The sequence below is a fragment of the Podarcis vaucheri genome (assembly GCF_965113315.1).
Source record: "Podarcis vaucheri genome assembly, chromosome: 7".
NCBI lineage: Eukaryota > Metazoa > Chordata > Lepidosauria > Squamata > Lacertidae > Podarcis > Podarcis vaucheri.
The window spans coordinates 6,170,376-6,188,193 of record NC_138765.1 but is presented as its reverse complement, the minus strand read 5'-3'; the positions used below and the strand labels follow the sequence as shown (position 1 = coordinate 6,188,193).

Below are 17,818 nucleotides of genomic sequence, written 5' to 3'. Positions count from 1 at the left end.
AAATTATGAAATATATAAAGAAGCGAGGCTTCTGCTTCCTGCTCTGAACACCCCCCCACACTCTAGTCAAAAGATGGATGTGAGCATCACCCCCCACCCCAAATAATATCCATGATGGATGTTTGGATAACGGAGCTCCCACCTGCTTTGAAAACCAAGCCCTGGCAATTCACAGTGGAGGAATGGGCACTCTGCACATGCTCAGAGGCACACTTCTTTATATTCCCCTCCCCAAGCACACACACACATGTTCCTAGAGCAGAGTCCAGACAGCTGGACTCACCTCCCTGCCCATCACTCAGGATCGCCACTGATATTCCCATTTCACAGATAGGAAAGGCGATGGGTTTGGTAGAGAGCCTAGGCAGTTGCTCTCAGGAAATCCCGGGCTGAGCTGGGATCCGGACCCGGCAAAGCGATGAAAGATCCCCAAAGGACTTGAAACCATTCCAGGACCAGGAAAGCTTGGCCACAGAAGTTCATGCACGGGTTTCTTCAAGACTGGACTGCCACAGCGCCCTCTCTGTGGGGCTTCCCATGAGCCTGATCTGGAAGCTGCAGGCAGAATGCTGCAGCACGATTGCTGACGGGAGCAAGTCCCTGTCACCAACGTCAAAACATTGCTACCCAGAGATCCACGCTGGTTCCCGATTTGCCACAGGGCCAAATTCAAAGGGTAACTATTAGTACGTGATCCTGAGTGCGACAGCGCAGCGCTGTGGAACTCCCTGCCTCTTGATATACCATACAATTTGCAGTGCTTGGCAAAAAAAAACCACAAAACCTGGAGTACCAGGATATATGGAAGAAATTTAAAGACTATTTAACCAAATATGCTAAGATAATCTAAATAGAAATATTTGCGAGCACCAGACTGGCCTAGGATTTAAATAAGTGATGTTATAGAATAGTATGTCTAAAGTGAAAATGAAAAGAAAGAAAGATGTTAATTGCCTAAGTAAATTTTATGGGAAAATAGTTTTTGGAAAACTGTTGCAATGATATACATTGAAACTCAGCTTGGGGGAGTTGAGTAAGTTATCCAACAATGTAAACAAAAGTGGAATTATTACATGTAAGATTTTTGTTTGTTTATAAATATTAAAATTCAATTAAAAAAAATGGGGGGTGCCACCAAAAAGCCTTCCCGAGACTTGTGTGAGTTTTGATCCGTTTTCCATCCATTGCCCAATTTTACCTTCCGAATATTTCAAGGAGTTACCGGTATTTGTACGGATCGTGTTTCATTCTTCCTGTAAGCGGCTTTGGAGCTGCCGCGCCTTTAAAACAAGTGGCGTATAGATCTCACGAAATAAGGTACAGTGGTGCCCCGCAAGACGAATGCCTCGCAAGACGGAAAACTCGCTAGACGAAAGAGTTTTCCGTTTTGGAGGTGCTTCGCAAAACGAATTTCCTATGGGCTTGCTTCGCAAGACGACAATGTCTTGCGAGTTCCTGCTGGTTTTTTTCCCTCCCCCCCCTTTTTCTAAGCCGCTAAGCCACTTATCAGCTGATCCGATCAGCAGATAAGCCGCTAATAGCCGCTAATAGCGCTAATCCGCTAATCCGCCAATGGGCTTGCTTTGCAAGACGAAAAACCGCTAGACGAAGAGAATCACAGAACGGATTCTTTTCGTCTTGCGAGGCACCACTGTAAAATAAAAGCACCCCCCTCCTTCTGCTCCCTCCAACTCCCCCCCCCCCCGGCGCCCCTCGCCAGACTCACCCGCACTGGGAAACTACAACGCCCCTTCCGGACGGCTTCCTCGTCGGCCTGCCACTGGTGGGGGCGACTGGCCTCCGGGACATAGGCTGACTTCTTGCGCCTCAGGCTCTGCCGCAGCTTGTTCATCGCTGACCCCCCCGGGCCTGCAAAGGGGGCAGGGAGGGAAAAGGCCGGGCTTAGCATCCCTCAGGACCCCAAAGGAGAGAGGGGGGGAGGCAGGACTCACAGCAGGGAGGGCTGCCAGGATGACCCCAGGAGGCAGCTCACCAAAATCTCAGAAGACCCAGAAGCCTCTGGCAGAGCAAGGGTTAATAACCCCGGGGGGTCTCCCAGTCTCACTGGGAGTGAAACACAGCAAGGTGTTTATATAATATCATATCTTCTCCAATAACGTCTCCAATCCTTCCCGTTGGACTTTTTTATACAGCGGTACCTCGGGTTACATACGCTTCAGGTTACAGACTCCGCTAACCCAGAAATAGTGCTTCAGGATAAGAACTTTGCTTCAGGATGAGAACAGAAATTGTGCTCCGGCGGCGCGGCAGCAGCAGGAGGCCCCATTAGCTAAAGTGGTGCTTCAGGTTAAGAACAGTTTCAGGTTAAGAACGGACCTCTGGAACGAATTACGGTAAGTACTTAACCTGAGGTACCACTGTATTGTCTTCATTTTATCGCAGTTTGTTTTATAGCCTTTTCTGTATAATCCTCTAAGATATTTATTCCATTTGTTTGTTATACACAAGTATCATTCAATTCTGCTGTGATAATATCATTATAAATAACTGGCTTTTTAACTGATATTCTTTTGTTGTCGTTAATTCTTTTATGCTCCTTATTTTTATTTTCTTTATCTCTTTCTTTTTTTCATTTTCGCTGTAACCATTTGTAAGATGGTATTTTAAATTAATAAAGAAGATTTTTTTTTTAAGAAACACAGCGAGGGGGGGGCGTGTTTTGCCTCCCCCCTCCCTTTTGGCAAGGATTTACTGGGAGGCGAATCTCCAGCAAATTTCACATCCTCAAGATCAAAGGAGCTTCAGGGAGCCAGGGCTTTTATAACCATCTCTGAGGAGACACACAAACACCCTTGATCTTGCCTTCGCTGATTTAACTGGGACGCCTCAATTGCAGGCCGAGGAAAGAAAAAGAAAACACACACGCAAACACACAGAGTCCTTGCAGCCTAGACAGGAGCTGCTAGGGGGAGACCTAGGACCCTGGAAGACCCAGGGATGCACAGACAGAGGCCAGGGGATGGTTAGAAACTCAAGTATATAAGCCAGGTGGGTTCTTAAATCAGGGTTTCCAGACGCCAAAACGGAACGGCTTGTTGCCATTTGGCTCGAAAGCTGAAATATTCAATATGACATTTTGGGTTCCCGAAATTCGTTCTGAAGGTGCAGACAAAGTATCACGGACAGAATTCGACAGGACGTGTCGCTGGTGTGAGAAAACAGTCCAGATCGTCGAATTTTGCACCAGGCAGGCATCTCTAGATAGTGGAAATGTCAGGTGACAGACATCCTGGCACCTGGGCATCCACACTTGGTGGCAGCAAGTGGCTGGTAAAAGTAAAGGGACCCCTGGCCATTAGGTCCAGTCGTGGCCGATTCTGGGGTTGCGGCGCTCATCTCGCTTTATTGGCCGAGGGAATCGGCATACAGCTTCCGGGTCATGTGGCCAGCAGGACTAAGCTGCTTCTGGCGAACCAGAGCAGCGCACAGAAACGGCGTTTACCTTCCCGCCGGAGCAGTACCTATTTATCTACTTGCACTTTGACGTGCTTTCAAATTGCTAGGTTGGCAGGAGCAGGGACCGAGCAATGGGAGCTCACCCCGTCACCGGGATTCGAACCGCCGACCTTCTGATCGGCAAGACCTAGGCTCTGCGGTTTAACCCACAGCGCCACCAGCATCCCAAGTGGCTGGTAGCCAGGTGCAAAATGTGCCCGAGAAATTTCAAACACGGGCGGAAAGGCACTTCCCACATGCTCAGGAGCAGTCTCGCAAGGCAAAGTCCTAGCACTTAACTCCTGAGGTGCTTAAATAAGCCCCCTGACACAGTTGAGCATTAAACCTGCAAATGGTACAACATAGCAGCAGTGGCGTAGCGTGGGGGGTGCAGGGGGGGCCGGCCACACCGGGCGCAACATCTGGGGGTTAGGGTTAGGGGGCACAAATCCACGGGTTAGGGGGCGCAAATTACTTGCCTTGCCCTGGGTGCTGACAACCCACGCTACGCCACTGCATAGCAGGACCCCCACCCCACCTGCTCCTTTGCAGGGGGAGGGGGAAATGGTTGCCCCTTTTCCTCCTGGAGGGGCCTCTGCAGACAGCACATTTCTTCCTGCAGCAAGGCTGCCAAGCGCACAGGAGCCCCACCAAAGAGGAGAAGTGGCCGTCTTTGCAGCGAAAGGGGCTGGGTGCCACCAGCTGCTCCCCCCTGACCCGGCCCAAGGCCAGAAGGTCAAAGCTACTTAGCCATCGCCTGGGTTGGGGTCAGCTCCTGCCCCACATTCTCCACAAAGGGCTCCAAGCCACAGCCTGCATCCCTGGGGTGGATCGAGGGTAGGATTTCTTGGGGGGGGCGGGGGGCGGAGAGGCCATGAAGCCAAAAAGAGCCATCACCCAGGAGCATAGCTGTCAACTTTTCCCTTTTCTTGCGAGGAATCCTATTCGGAATAAGGGAATTTCCCTTAAAAAATGGGAAACATTGACAGCTATGTTCAGGAGTTGAGCAAGAGGCCTTGGATAGAAGGGCAGCTGGATCAGGCCCAAGGAGGCTCCTCTGGCCCAGCAACCTCTTCTCCCAGGGGCCTCAGAGGGAAACCCACGCGCAGGATCCGTGCACAAGAGTTCTCTCCCCTCCTGCAGTTTCCAGAAACTGGGATTCAGAAGCATCGTTCCATGAATTCGTCTAGTCCTACCGTATTTTTCGCTCCACAAGACACACTTTTTTCTTCCTAAAAAGTAAGGGGAAATGTCTGTGTCTCTTATGGAGCAAATGTGTGGTCCCTGGAGCCAAATTGCCCAGGGGCAAAAAGCAGATCATGCTCTTTTTTTCTGTGAAAGAGGAAAGTGGGCGTTGAAACAAAGCAGCTGATAGCTGGCTGATCGGGGAGAGAGATAAGGGACGCTAGAGATAAAGGAGGCTGCCTGGGAGGGGGGGAGGTAAAGACAGCGAACTTGCAAAGAGAGGAGACAGGAAGACTAAAGCAATGAGGAGAGAAATTAGAAGAAAAGGAGGAGCAAAAAACTGCTCCAGCTAAGGAAAAGACACTAAGGGGAAAGGCACTAAGAGGGAAGGGAGTGTTGAAAGGAAACAGCTGATCGGTGGGATCAGAAGAGAGATAAGGGAGGCAATAAAGGAGGCTGCCTGGGAGGGGGGAGGTAAAAGCTCATGGATCCTCAGGATTTTTGCACTGGGTCACCCCAAATTCACCATCAGATCACATAGCATGTCCATGGCTACAGCCTGCACCAAAAAAATCACGCACCCACTGTTACCTGGGGCCGCAACGGCGCACAAATGTGGTTACAAAGCACGAATCCGCATGGATCCTCAGGATTTTTGCATTGGGTCACCCCAAATTCACCATCAGATCACATGTCTGTGGCCACAGCATGAACCACAAAAATCATACATCCACTGTTTCATTCAGAATATATTTTTTCTTGTTTTCCTCCTCTAAAATCTAGGTGCGTCTTATGGTCAGGTGCGTCTTATGGAGTGAAAAAATACGGTATTTTAAAGTGACCCATGTTGGCGGCCATCTCTGCCTCCTGTGGCAAGGAGTTCCACCGTTTGCACTGCATGAAGAAGGAGAGAGAGAGGGGAAAAAAAACTTTTCTCTTTCCCCTTTCTCTCACTTGCTTTTTTCTCCAAGCGCTGCAACATTCCCTGGCCACCCGCTGCAAGTTCACAGATCTCAGCCAGCTCAAGTTGTTGGAGCATTTGCTGCTGCCCAGAGGGATCCCAAATCCGATGGGGTTGGAACTCCCGTTTTGAATGACGGAATCCTAGAGCTGGAAAGGGAGCCCTGGGTCATCTAGTCCAACCCGCTGCAATGAAGGAAAATGCACCCACACGGGGATCAAACCCATAGCCTATGCGTCATCGCCATGCCCTTACCAACTCTGCTAACTGCCAAGGCTCCTTCCCAGGTCATTGAATTGTGGTCAGGAGCTGTCGCCTCCCCCTCTAGCAGGAATCCCTGCAATTCACATAACTGCAGAGTTGGAAGGGACCCCGTGGGGTCATCCAGCCCAACCCCAACAACAGAGGGAAACCGCGGATCCTCATTCTTACTCTTGCGCTGCAGAGGAAGTTCGCAGAGACCCCTCTGCCTGCTGCACCAGCCTCTCTGCAGCTTGCGGACACCTCCCTCCCTCCCCACGGTGGCCGCCACCCCACGGCTCCTCTCATCTCACAGATGGCCCCGGCCAGCTGTTAAAGGCACCCCCCCCACCAAAATAGCCAGACGAAGACAACAGAAGAGGACAAGCAGGAGTGGGGGGGGAGAGATGGAGTGTTCTCTTTTGTGTGACGCGTGTGCCCCACACAATGGCCACAAAGCCAATCTTTCCCCCCCAACCCCCACCAGACGGCCGGCTGTGGAGACACACAAAAGGGGTACAGACAGTGGGCTGGTACAGCCGCCGCCCCCGTAACTCTGACCCCTCTTGTGCAGATGGGGGGTGCGCCGAGGAGCAGAGAAGATGAATGGAGACCCCCAAGCAGATTCTACAGGGAATTCCATTTAACATTTGTTAAAAAAACCTGAGGCATTTTTGTTGGGGATTGTAGGGAAAGACCTGCCAAAAAAGCTGAAAAACATCTTCATGTATGCGACAACGGCCGCGAGAGTTCTGGTAGCACCGGGATGGAAGACTGAAGAAACATCAACTAAAGAATCGCGGCAAGAAAAATCGACGGACTATGCAGAACTGGCAAAACGGACATATAAGCTACGGGACAAGGATAACTGTGACTTTAAGGATGAATGGGAACCCTTTACAAAGTATTTGAAGACGCAACAAAGCGAACTGGACTCCTTGGCTGGCTCTGAATAAACATTGACAAACTTTTTATTGATGATAATCAGCTAAATAGTTTGAGGATCTATAACATGCAGAAAACAGCATTCTTAGAGAAATCAGAGGCCGGAACTGAGGGAAGCCGGGGTGAAGTTGTGTGGGAGGGTGGGGGGAGGGAGGAAATATGGGGGAGAAATAAGGATGATATGTTTCTGGATAATATGTCTTGTTTTAATTCTGAATAATAAAAAAAAGTTTTTTAAAAAAGATTCTACAGGGAATGGGTTTAAAGGCAGCCCCCCTTTTTTTTGCAAAGTCAAACTTTCCCTTGCAACAGCTGCACTAGACCTGTTTGAAACAAAAGAGCATCCTGCAATGCCCCCAACCCCCCCTGAACCCGTTGCCGGGCAAGACAGCTGCCCCTGAATGGGTTTGGGGAGCCAACAGCTGTGTGTGTGTCCTGTCAAGCCCCCTCCCCGGTTTCTATGCCCCCATCCCAGTGCCTGGTCCAAGCACACCAGCTGTACTGGAGCTGGGCAAACATTTGGCCAAAAGGCAGAAGGGGGGGCGCGACGGACGGTGGGATTGTTTCCTCAGCTGCCACCAGCCGCTGGCTCAGCAGATGGGAGCCAGTCCCAGACAAGCAAAGGGGGGGGGCAGGAGAGGGGGGCTGTCCTCAGATGTGCCCCCTCTAAAAGGGGGGGGGAGAGGAGGTCTCCTCCTCCAGGGACCTTCAAGCCCAGGACAAAACCAGGAGATGGTGGTGGGGTGAGTCTCAGAGCTAGGAGCCTGGGCAGAGGCTAGAGTGAGTTGTAATAGGTGCTGGGGCTCCAGAATTGCGTCTTTTCAGGAGTCAACTCTCTGCGGTGGGTCATGCACAAACCTCACCCCTCCACTCGCTCACTAAGTAGTAGCAGTAGTAATAATAATAATAATAATAATAATAATAATAATAATAATAATGTTTATACCCCACTTATCTGGCTGGGTTTCCCCAGCAACTCAGGGCGGTTCCCAACAGAATATTAAAAATAGAATCAAACATTAGAAACTTCCCCAAACAGGGCTGCCTTCAGATGTCTTCTAAAAATCTGGCAGTTGTTTATTTCTTTGACATCTGATGGGAGGGCGTTCCACAGGGCAGGGGCCACCACTGAGAAGGCTCTCTGCCTGGTTCCCTGTAACCTCACTTCTCACAGTGAGGGAACCGCCAGAAGGCCCTCAGAGCTGGACGATGGGGGTGGAGACGCTCCTTCTAGTATACTGGTCCAAGGCTGTTAGGGCTTTAAAGGTCAGCACCAACACTTTGAATTGTGCTTGGAAGAAGAAGAAGAAGAGTCTGGATTTGATATCCCGCTTTATCACTACCCGAAGGAGTCTCAAAGCGGCTAACATTCTCCTTTCCCTTCCTCCCCCACAACAAACACTCTGTGAGGTGAGTGGGGCTGAGAGACTTCAGAGAAGGGTGACTAGCCCAAGGTCACCCAGCAGCTGCATGTGGAGGAGCGGAGACGCGAACCCGGTTCACCAGATTACGAGTCTACCGCTCTTAACCACTACACCACACTGGCTTGGAAACGTACTGGGAGCCAGTGTAGGTCTTTCAAGACCAGTGTTATGTGATCTCAGCGGCCGCTCCCAGTCACCAGTCTAGCTGCCGCATTCTGGATTAATTGCAGTTTCCAGGCCACCTTCAAAGGCAGCCCCACGTAGAGTGCATTGCAGTAGTCCAAGCGAGAGATAACTAGAGCATGCACCACTTTGGCAAGACAGTCTGCGGGCAGGTAGGGTCTCATCCTGCATACCAGATGGAGCTGGTAGACAGCTGCCCTGGATACAGAATTGACCTGCGCCTCCCTGGACAGCTGTGAGTCCAGAATGACTTCCATGCTGCTCACCTGGTCCTTCAGGGGCACAGTTACCCCATTGAGGACCAGGGAGTCCTCCACACCTGCCCGACACTCTGTACATGCTTGCTGTTACGCTTCTTTGAGATTTAGCCTGAATCTCCTGGGGCCAAATCGTGGCATCTGGTGCTGCAGGAGCCCCAGGACGAATGGTCCATGCAGATCCTCGCAGGTTCAGGAAGGAAAGATGACATACCTGAAAGGACCCTCATGGGGAAGAAGAGGAGCAAAACTCGCTTTCTGCGGCTCCAGTGGGGAGGAGCCAAAACGACTAAACATTAGAAAGAGCTTCCTTGGAGGCTTTCAAGCAGAGGTTGGACGGCCACCTGTCAGGAATTCTTCCGCTGCGATTCCTGCATTGCAGGGGGTTGGACTAGAGGGCATCTGGGGGACCCTTGCGATTCTACCCTCCTGTGATTGTGGAAGCAGATGCCCTTCCAAGCTGGGTCCGAAGGGATGCCTCCCCCCTCCCTGCATTTGGTACCTGCACCAGCCCCTCCCTCCTGGCTTCCTGCCTGCCTCCTCCGCCCTGGCCCATTAGCGGAACAGCTTTTATCGGCTTTCATGGCTTTCATCCTCTCTGCGCATCACTCAGCCTTCTAGGAGAAAGCGGGGGGGGGGGGGAGAGGGGAAGAGAAGCACCACCATTATCCATGTCTTCGCTGGAGAGTTTTCCCGGAGACACGGAGACCAGCTAGCCTGTCTCCTGCTCTCCCCCTTCAGCCCAGCCCAGGCTGCCAAGGGAAGGGAGACACACCCAAGAAAGCCCCCATTGCAACACAACAACCCTCCCAGTGCTGACAGTGGGTGACGCCAGAGTGGTGCATGCTCTAGTTGTCTCTCGCTTGGACTACTGCAATGCGCTCTACGTGGGGCTACCTTTGACGGTGACCCAGAAACTACGACTAATCCAGAATGCGGCAGCTAGACTGGTGACTGGGAGCGGCCGCCGAGACCACATAACACTGGTCCTAAAAGACCTACATTGGCTTCCAGGACGTTTCCGAGCACAATTCAAAGTGTTGGTGCTGACCTTTAAAGTTCTAGAGACCTCGACCCAGTATACCTGAAGGAGCGTCTCCACCCCCATTGTTCTGCCTGGACATGGAGGTCCACTGCCAAGGGCCTTCTGGGGGCTTCCTCCCTACTCAAAGTGAGGTTACAGGGAACCAGGCAGAGGGCCTTCTCGGTGGTGGCGCCCACCCTGTGGAACGCCCTCCCATCAGATGTCAAGGAAATAAGCAGCTATCCTATTTTTAAAAGACATCTGAAGGCAGCCCTGTTTAGGGAAGTTTTTAATATTTAATGCTGTATTGTTTTTACCACTCGATTGGGAGCTGCCCAGAGTGACTGGGGAAACTCAGCCAGATGGGAGGGGTATAAATAAATTATTATTATTATTATTATTATTATTACTAGTAATGGTCCATCTCTCTTCTGCCTTGGTCAGACCACACCTGGAATACTGTGTCCAGTTCTCGGCACCACAATTTAAGAAGGATTTTGACGAGCTGGAAGGTGGGCAGAGAAGGGCAACTGAGATGGTCAAGGGTCTGAAAACGAAGCCTGATGAGGAACGGTTGAAGGAGCTGCCTAGGTTTAGCCTGGAAAAGAGAAGACTGAGAGGAGATATGAGAGCCATCTTCAAATATCTTAAAGGTTGTCACATGGAAGATGAAGCAAGCTTGTTTTCTCCTGCTCTGGAGGGTGGGTCTCGAACTCGTGGCTTCAAGTTACAAGAAAGGAGATGCCGACTAAACATTCGGAAAAACTGACAGTAAGAGCTGTGGAACAGATTCCCGTGAGAGGTTGTGGACTCTCCTTCTTTGGAGGTTTTGAAGCAGAGGTTGGATGGACACCTGTCATGGATGCATTAGCTGAGATCCCTGCATTGCAGGGGGTTGGCCTAGATGACCCCCAGGGGTACCTCCTTCCAGCTCTAGGATTCTGTGACTTTATGATTCCTGCAGCCCAGGAGGGAGGGGACCTGGGCTGAAGCACAGCTATTATTTTATAAAAGGCTCCAGAGCCAGTGCACTCAGCACCGCCTTGGGCCAACCATACTTCTGGGGGGCAAACGGCTTTCTTATCCCAGTCCAATATCAAAGCAACTTGCTCAGTTCCCTGCCAAGCCTCAAAAAAAAACTTATTAGAACCTCTGAGGCAAACTGATTCCCTTTTGCGCTCCTTGGAGTGTAACGAGGTGGAGAAGGATCAAGTCATGAAGCTTCCCTGATGGGCGGGGTACAAATAATAAATTATTATTATTATTATCATAGAATCATAGAATCATAGAGTTGGAAGAGACCACAAGGGCCATCGAGTCCAACCCCCTGCCAAGCAGGAAACACCATCAGAGCACTCCTGACATATGGTTGTCAAGCCTCTGCTTAAAGACCTCCAAAGGAGGAGACTCCACCACACTCCTTGGCAGCAAATTCCACTGTCAAACAGCTCTTACGGTCAGGAAGTTCTTCCTAATGTTTAGGTGGAATCTTCTCTCTTGTAGTTTGGATCCATTGCTCCGTGTCCGCTTCTCTGGAGCAGCAGAAAACAACCTTTCTCCCTCCTCTATGTGACATCCTTTTATATATTTGAACATGGCTATCATATCACCCCTTAACCTCCTCTTCTCCAGGCTAAACATGCCCAGCTCCCTTAGCCGTTCCTCATAAGGCATCGTTTCCAGGCCTTTGACCATTTTGGTTGCCCTCCTCTGGACACGTTCCAGTTTGTCAGTGTCCTTCTTGAACTGTGGTGCCCAGAACTGGACACAGTACTCCAGGTGAGGTCTGACCAGAGCAGAATATTATTATTACTTCTACTGAGCCTGGCCATCGGTCCAGGTAGCTCAGTATTGCCTACCCTGACTTCCAGCAATAGTGTTTCAGACAAGGCAAGGCTGTTCAGTACTGAACCTGAGACCTTCTACAGGCAGAGCAGCTGTTCTGTGTCTGAGCTGCATCCCCTCTCAGGATCATCACCCTCTTGTGGGGGCAGCAACCCCCCCCCCCGCCCTCTAGATCCACGCCTGGGATTCCCAGCCTTCGCCCTTTGGCAGCCAGACGGGAGACACTGCCTTGGGCAAAGGCCACAGCTCCCTCGGTCAGGGATAGATTCCGGCTGCCATCCACAGCGGCGCCAGGGAAGGGCAGAATCCTGGAAGAGACCGCAAGAGTCATCTAGTCCAACCCGCTGCAATTCAGGAATCTTTTGTCCAATGCTTGAACCCACGACTGTGAGATTAAGAGCCTCACGCTTTGCGGAATGGGCCCCACTGTGGATCAGAGCAATCTCAGACTCGGCGGCGACTCTGGGCTAGCACAGACCAGCATCCCCACACACACCCCACAACCTGGGCACCTCCCCACACACCAGGGTCGTCACCCCTTACCCCAGCCTGCCCCAGAAACGGTCTCTCGTCCCACCCACCCATTTTAAAGCTGATTGTTGGGGAGGAAAAGCAAAGCAGAAGGCTCCTTGCCACCCACGGAAACCTGCAGAGTCATCACCTATGAGCAAACTAAGGCCCGGGGGGCCAGATCCAGCCCAATTGCCTTCTAAATCCGGCCCACGGACGGTCCAGGAATCAGCGTGTTTTTACATGAGTAGAATGTGTGCTTTTATTTAAAATGCATCTCTGGGTTATTTGTGGGGCATAGGAATTCATTCATTATTATTTTTTTCAAAATATAGTCCGGCCCCCGCACAAGGTCTAAGGGAAAATGGACCGGCCCCCTGCTGAAAAAGTTTGCTGACCCCTGACTTAGAGCCATCACAGCCCGAGGGAATGGCAGGGCTCCTGGAGCCAAGCTGAGTAAGCTGGAAGGGGGTGGCAGAGCCCCCATCCAGGCAAGACGCAGACCCCCCCATGGCAGGGAGATTCTCTCCCATACGGGACCCCCAGTCAGGACAAGGTGGGGGAGAGTCTCAGTCTGCCTTCGCCCCCACTCCTCTTTCAGGAGGATGACATGGGGAATCAGCCCCAGACTTGACCCAGTGGCATGCAAGATCTGTGGGACCCCCACCCCACAAAAGGCTGCTCATTACAGGAAGCTTCCCCTCCCCCAGCATGGAAGTGGGTGGGTGGGGGCTGCAAATAAAGGAAGGAGCAGCCAATTGGAACAAGGCGGGGGGGGGCAATGACAGAGGGATTCCATGAGGATCACATTCATCCAGTGCTTTACCAGATGCACTGGCTCCCGGTGGAATACAGGGTCGGGTTTAAGGTGCTGGTTTTGACCTTTAAAGCCCTATGCAGCCTAGGACCCATGTACCTACGGGACCGCCTCTCCTGGTATGCCCCACGGAGGACCTTAAGGTCCACAAATAACAACACTTTGGAGGTCCCAAATTGCAAGGCGGTTAGATTGGTCTCAACTAGGGCCAGGGCCTTTTCAGTACTGGCCCCGACTTGGTGGAACACTCTGTCACAAGAGACCGGGGCCCTGCGGGACTTGACATTTTTCCGCAGGGCCTGCAAGACGGAGCTGTTCCACCAGGCCTTTGGTCGGGGTTCAGTCTGATCCTTATGCTGTCCTCCCTTTATGGTCTTGATCTATGGGCTACTTTTAAAATGAGGCTGCATTTTAAATTGCATTTTAAATTGGGATTCCCCCCCCCCCTATTATGTTTTTGCTGTGATTTTATTGGTGCTAGTTGCTCTGAGCCCGGCTCTGGCCAGGGAGGGCAGGGTATAAATAAAATTTATTACTCTTATTATTATTAATAGACATTTAGAAAGTCCTTCTCCATGCAGCAGAGGGTTAGACTTTGGAACTCCTTCCCACAAGAGGAAGTGATGGCCACAAACAAACTACAGGTATATGGCTTTAAAAGAGGATTAGACCAGTTCATGGAAGGGGAGACGGCAATTGACGGCTATTACCCACCACTGCTGTGCTTTGCCTCCCACAACCAGAGGAAGCAATACTTTTGAATATGAGTTGCTGGAATGTACAGGAAGGCTGAGCGCTTCCGTGCTCAATTCCTGCTTGCGGGTTTCCCAAAAGGGGCATCTGGCTGCCCCCCCCCCCGGTGAGAACAGGACGCTGGACTGTTCTGTACGGCCCGATCCACCAGGCTTCTAAAGGGCCGTGCACCCGAAGGGAGAAGCTACAACAGACCTCATCACCCCGTCTGCAAAATGGGAACAAGAGTGACCAGCCCCGTAGGGTTAGGGAGAGGACAACCCACCCACCCCCCTCTTCAAAAAATAATAATTGTGAAACAGATGCCCAATGACTCACATGCACTGTCTGCCAAACTGGAACAGACTCCTCTTTCCCTCCCGCCCACTGTGTCTGCTCCAAACAGACCAGAAAATCTCAGGAGCCAGATTCTCCGCCCTTGTGCTGCGGTCCAAACACCGCCCGCCCCCCATCAGCAGAGAACCCAGGAATCCTAGCTCCCATCTCCCCTTGCGTCACCAGGGGAGACCCCAGGAGTCCTTCCGCTCCCCCAGCGGAGGAAAGCGGCAAAGAAACAGCAGCTGGAGCTAATTGGGCCGCCTTAATGGGCAGCAATAATTGCAGATTATTTCCCAGTTTCCTGCCTCCTGCCCCTGGTCTGGGAAGCCATGAACTCGGCTGCCCTTCTGCGTCCAGACATGGGAGGGGCAGGGAAACAATCCCCAGTCTCGGATGCCGGCCCCCCAAACCCCATCAGCTGCCAACCAAGGCAGAGGGGTTTCTTTCAAAACTGCCCCATAAGCAGCAGAGTCACACCTTTTGGCCCTCTGGCAAAAGGGTGTCTGGAAGCTCTTGCCATGGGGCCTTGGGATGCTCCCGCCTACTCAGAGTAGCTTCACAGGGTCAGAGCCACGGTGATAAAGGTCAGAGGCCTCCCCCACACCCCAAGGCCACAGCTGGAACCTCCTTTAGACCAGCCCTGGCTGGATCGATCGCAGTCTGTTCTGCTCATTGCCTTTTTCAAACAGTAAGAGCATCTTTGCAAGGGGGTGAGTGTCTTTTTGGGGGGCTCCAAAGCAGCGCCAGGGCTTGGCGGGGTACCTCTGGGCATGTGCAAAATGGGAAGAGGCCATAGCAAAGCAACTGAGCGCCTGAGCGCAGGACCCAGACTCAAGACACAACATCACAACCAAGTTGGGATGAGAATCTCCCTACCCGGGATTCTGGAGGGGGCCGCTGCCAGCCAGGGCAGACCAGGGCTGGGGTACCTGTGGAGACCACTCCCGAAATTCCTGGATGCCACACCCATGGCCACACCGGGTTGGTGCGGCTGGGAAGCTATCGACCTCCGGAGAAGCAAAGGGACCCCATCGCTCCTGCAGACAATGTTGAGCTGGCTGGATCAATGGTGTGATTCTGAACGAGGCAGCATCCTATGGTAAGATAAAGGGACCCCTGACCATTAGGTCCAGTCGTGGCCGACTCTGGGCTTGCGGCGCTCATCTCGCTTTATTGGCCGAGGGAGCCGGCGTACAGCTTCCGGGTCATGTGGCCAGCAGGACTAAGCCGCTTCTGGCGAACCAGAGCAGCGCACGGAAATGCCGTTTACCTTCCCGCCAGAGCGGTACCTATTTATCTACTTGCACTTGGACGTGCTTTCGAACTGCTAGGTTGGCAGGAGCAGGGACCGAGCAACGGGAGCTCACCCCGTTGCGGGGATTCGAACCGCCGACCTTCTGATCGGCAAGTCCTAGGCTCTGTGGTTTAACCCACCCGTGTGTCCCCAGGCTCTGGTATATATATTCTAATGTGGGGAGCACCCCCCCCAAAAAAAATTCAGCACAGCTGTCTGGCTGCATCTGGAAGTGAGCAAAGCCAGAGAGTCTAAAATCACTGTTTGGGGTAGAATGGAGAGGCAGATTCTCAATGAGTATTTTTTCCTTCTTCTTCTAAAAAGAAGCATGTTGAGTCGGAAGTGCCACAGGAAGAACGTCCTCCAAGCAGAGCCCAAGGAAATGTTTAGCGGAGAAAGGAAATGAGCGCTGAATGTGCTCAGAGGCACTCTTGACGAGTGTTTGTCATTTCTGCTTGAGGAGCTACTGAGCTCTCCAAATCCACTCCAAGTCTCTCTTCCCCCTGGCTAAGATTTTGCAGAAAAATGAGAGGAAGGCTGGAAGATTCCTTAACCCTAGCCCAGGACCCTGTTGCATACAAAGCAGTGCTGTCTACACCGACTCGCAGCAACGGCTTTTCTCTTGACCCCCCCACCTCTGACCTGAACATCCAAACCTGGGCTGGCCTTTAAGGAGAGATTGTCTCTGAGGTGAGGCTCAAACAGGAACACCTGGAAGCAAGACACTCGCAAGTCCCAGATGCGCCAGGGTCGGTGGGCATTAGAAATTCACTTTGCACATGTTCAGAGGTGGCCATGTTCTTATCTTGCCATCTAACCTGAGGCACGGCATTTTAAGCAAAGCCGTTCCTGGGCACAGAGGGGCCTGGGATAAGATGACCTCCAAGTTTATATTGAAAGAAGCAAGTTGAGAAGCTGGGAAATACAACCAGGGGTGGGGCTCTAGGCTGGCCTCAAAATAGCCGAGGCAGAATCTCCCCAAGCCCTGGGCACCCAGGGGAAGAGGGCAGGCTATGCATTGGGGCTCTGCCCAGGGAACGATGAAGCGCCATTAGCACCCAGACCCCTTTGCCCACTGCAAGGGCCGGGTGTGGCTTGCTGGGGGCCACCTGCTCTATACTGCAGATCCTTTCAAAAGCCAGGCCTTGGAGGGCAGAGGGAGCTCTCCACCCCAAACCACAACATGCCTCCTCCGAATCCAGCAGTTGGGGGTGAAGATCAGACCTAGATGCTCATTCTAAGCCAGGGCTCCCCCACCTTCTCAGACTGGGAGTCACCTGCAGTCATCAACAGGCCCTGAAGGAGCCCTTGTGTGGGGGGGGGACCTTTAAATACACGCCTGCCAAGGGTGCAAACAGGCTCCGAGGCACACATTTATTTTTTTAGCATCCAGAATTAAAACAATCTGTGACCCACAGTCAAGAACAGAGAAACTGAGAGGCTCCACCCGATGCTGCCAGCCATTTGGGGTGATGGAGGTCATTAATGCTCCCCAACTTATTTGCAGGACACATCACGTCGTTTTTTGCCAGGGGGGAACCAACTCCCCACGACTCTCCCCCTTAAGGTTCGTTGACTTTGACACCCCCTCCCAAATAAACCACCTATTCCGTTACCCAACCTGTGCACTTCTCAAATGGGGAGAAAGCCCCCCCCAATGCCCCCATGGGGCTTTTCCTGGCATCCGCGGGGGGAATTCCATCCCGAATCTCTCCGGAACCACGGGGAGGGGACGCGCGGCGCTTGCCAGGTTTCCAAAAGGCCCCCTCCCCAGACGCCTGGCCCTGCGCAATCCCTCTTAACCCCACCCACCCAGTTACGTCGATCCTGAAGTATTGGCGAGGGGGGAGCCCCATTCTCCCGTCCCCCGGCCCAGGACTGGGTGGGGCAACTGCTCCCCACCCCCTCCCCGACCACGATCCCGCGAGGCCCCATCGGGGGGCCGGCGAGGCAGAAGGGGCGCAGCCCTGCCCAGCTGGGGGCGCCGCTGCCTGCCGACGGAAGCAGCGAACCCGGGAGGAGGAGGAGGACGCGGAGGCGGCGCGCTTGCGGTGTGGGGGGGGACCAAAGAGATGCGATCCCTCCCCTCCGTCCGCTTTGATTTCCGAGCAAGGCTGCTTTTGGGGGGGGGGCAAGAAGTGGGCCTGTGCCCTTCGCAGCTGTCACTCGAGGCGGGGTGGAAGGGGAGGGGGCGCGGGAGAGGGATGCGGAAAGGCGGGGGCGGCGGGGATCCCCGGAAAGAGGCGTCGCGGGAGGAGGGGGGGCGTCGTCGGTGCGCGGAAAAAGAGGAGGGCGAGAGAAGGAGAGAGGAGGGGAGACTCCCCTGCCTGCCAGCCCCCCCCCACCCCATCCACCCCTGCATCCCATCCCTGCCCGCTTCGCCTTACCCGGGTGCGGCGGGGCTCCGACGCCTCCTCCGCCGCCTCTTCCCGGCTCCGCATCCACGGTGAGCCCGGCGCGGGTCCTCCTCCTCCGCTGCTGCCGCCCAGGGCCGCCCCTCCCCGGCTGCTGCTGCTGCTCCTCCGCCAGCCCCCCGCCCGATCCTCCCGATCCGCCTCTTCTCTCCGCTGCGGACGCCCCGTCTCGTCTCGCCGCTGCCTCGGCTC

At 53.0% G+C, this 17,818-nt stretch overlaps 1 protein-coding gene across 1 annotated transcript in view; it reads right to left on the bottom strand.

Moving 5' to 3' along the window:
• The window catches only part of NUMBL (NUMB like endocytic adaptor protein), a 31,828-nt gene extending 14,010 nt beyond the window's left edge, over nt 1-17,818 (bottom strand). The window contains exons 1-2 of the mRNA XM_082231230.1: nt 17,600-17,818; nt 1,727-1,869 (exon numbers count right to left, since the gene is read on the bottom strand). Coding sequence (XP_082087356.1) covers nt 1,727-1,852 — 126 coding nt within the window. The 5' untranslated portion in view covers nt 1,853-1,869; nt 17,600-17,818. The remainder of the gene's footprint in view (nt 1-1,726; nt 1,870-17,599) is intronic.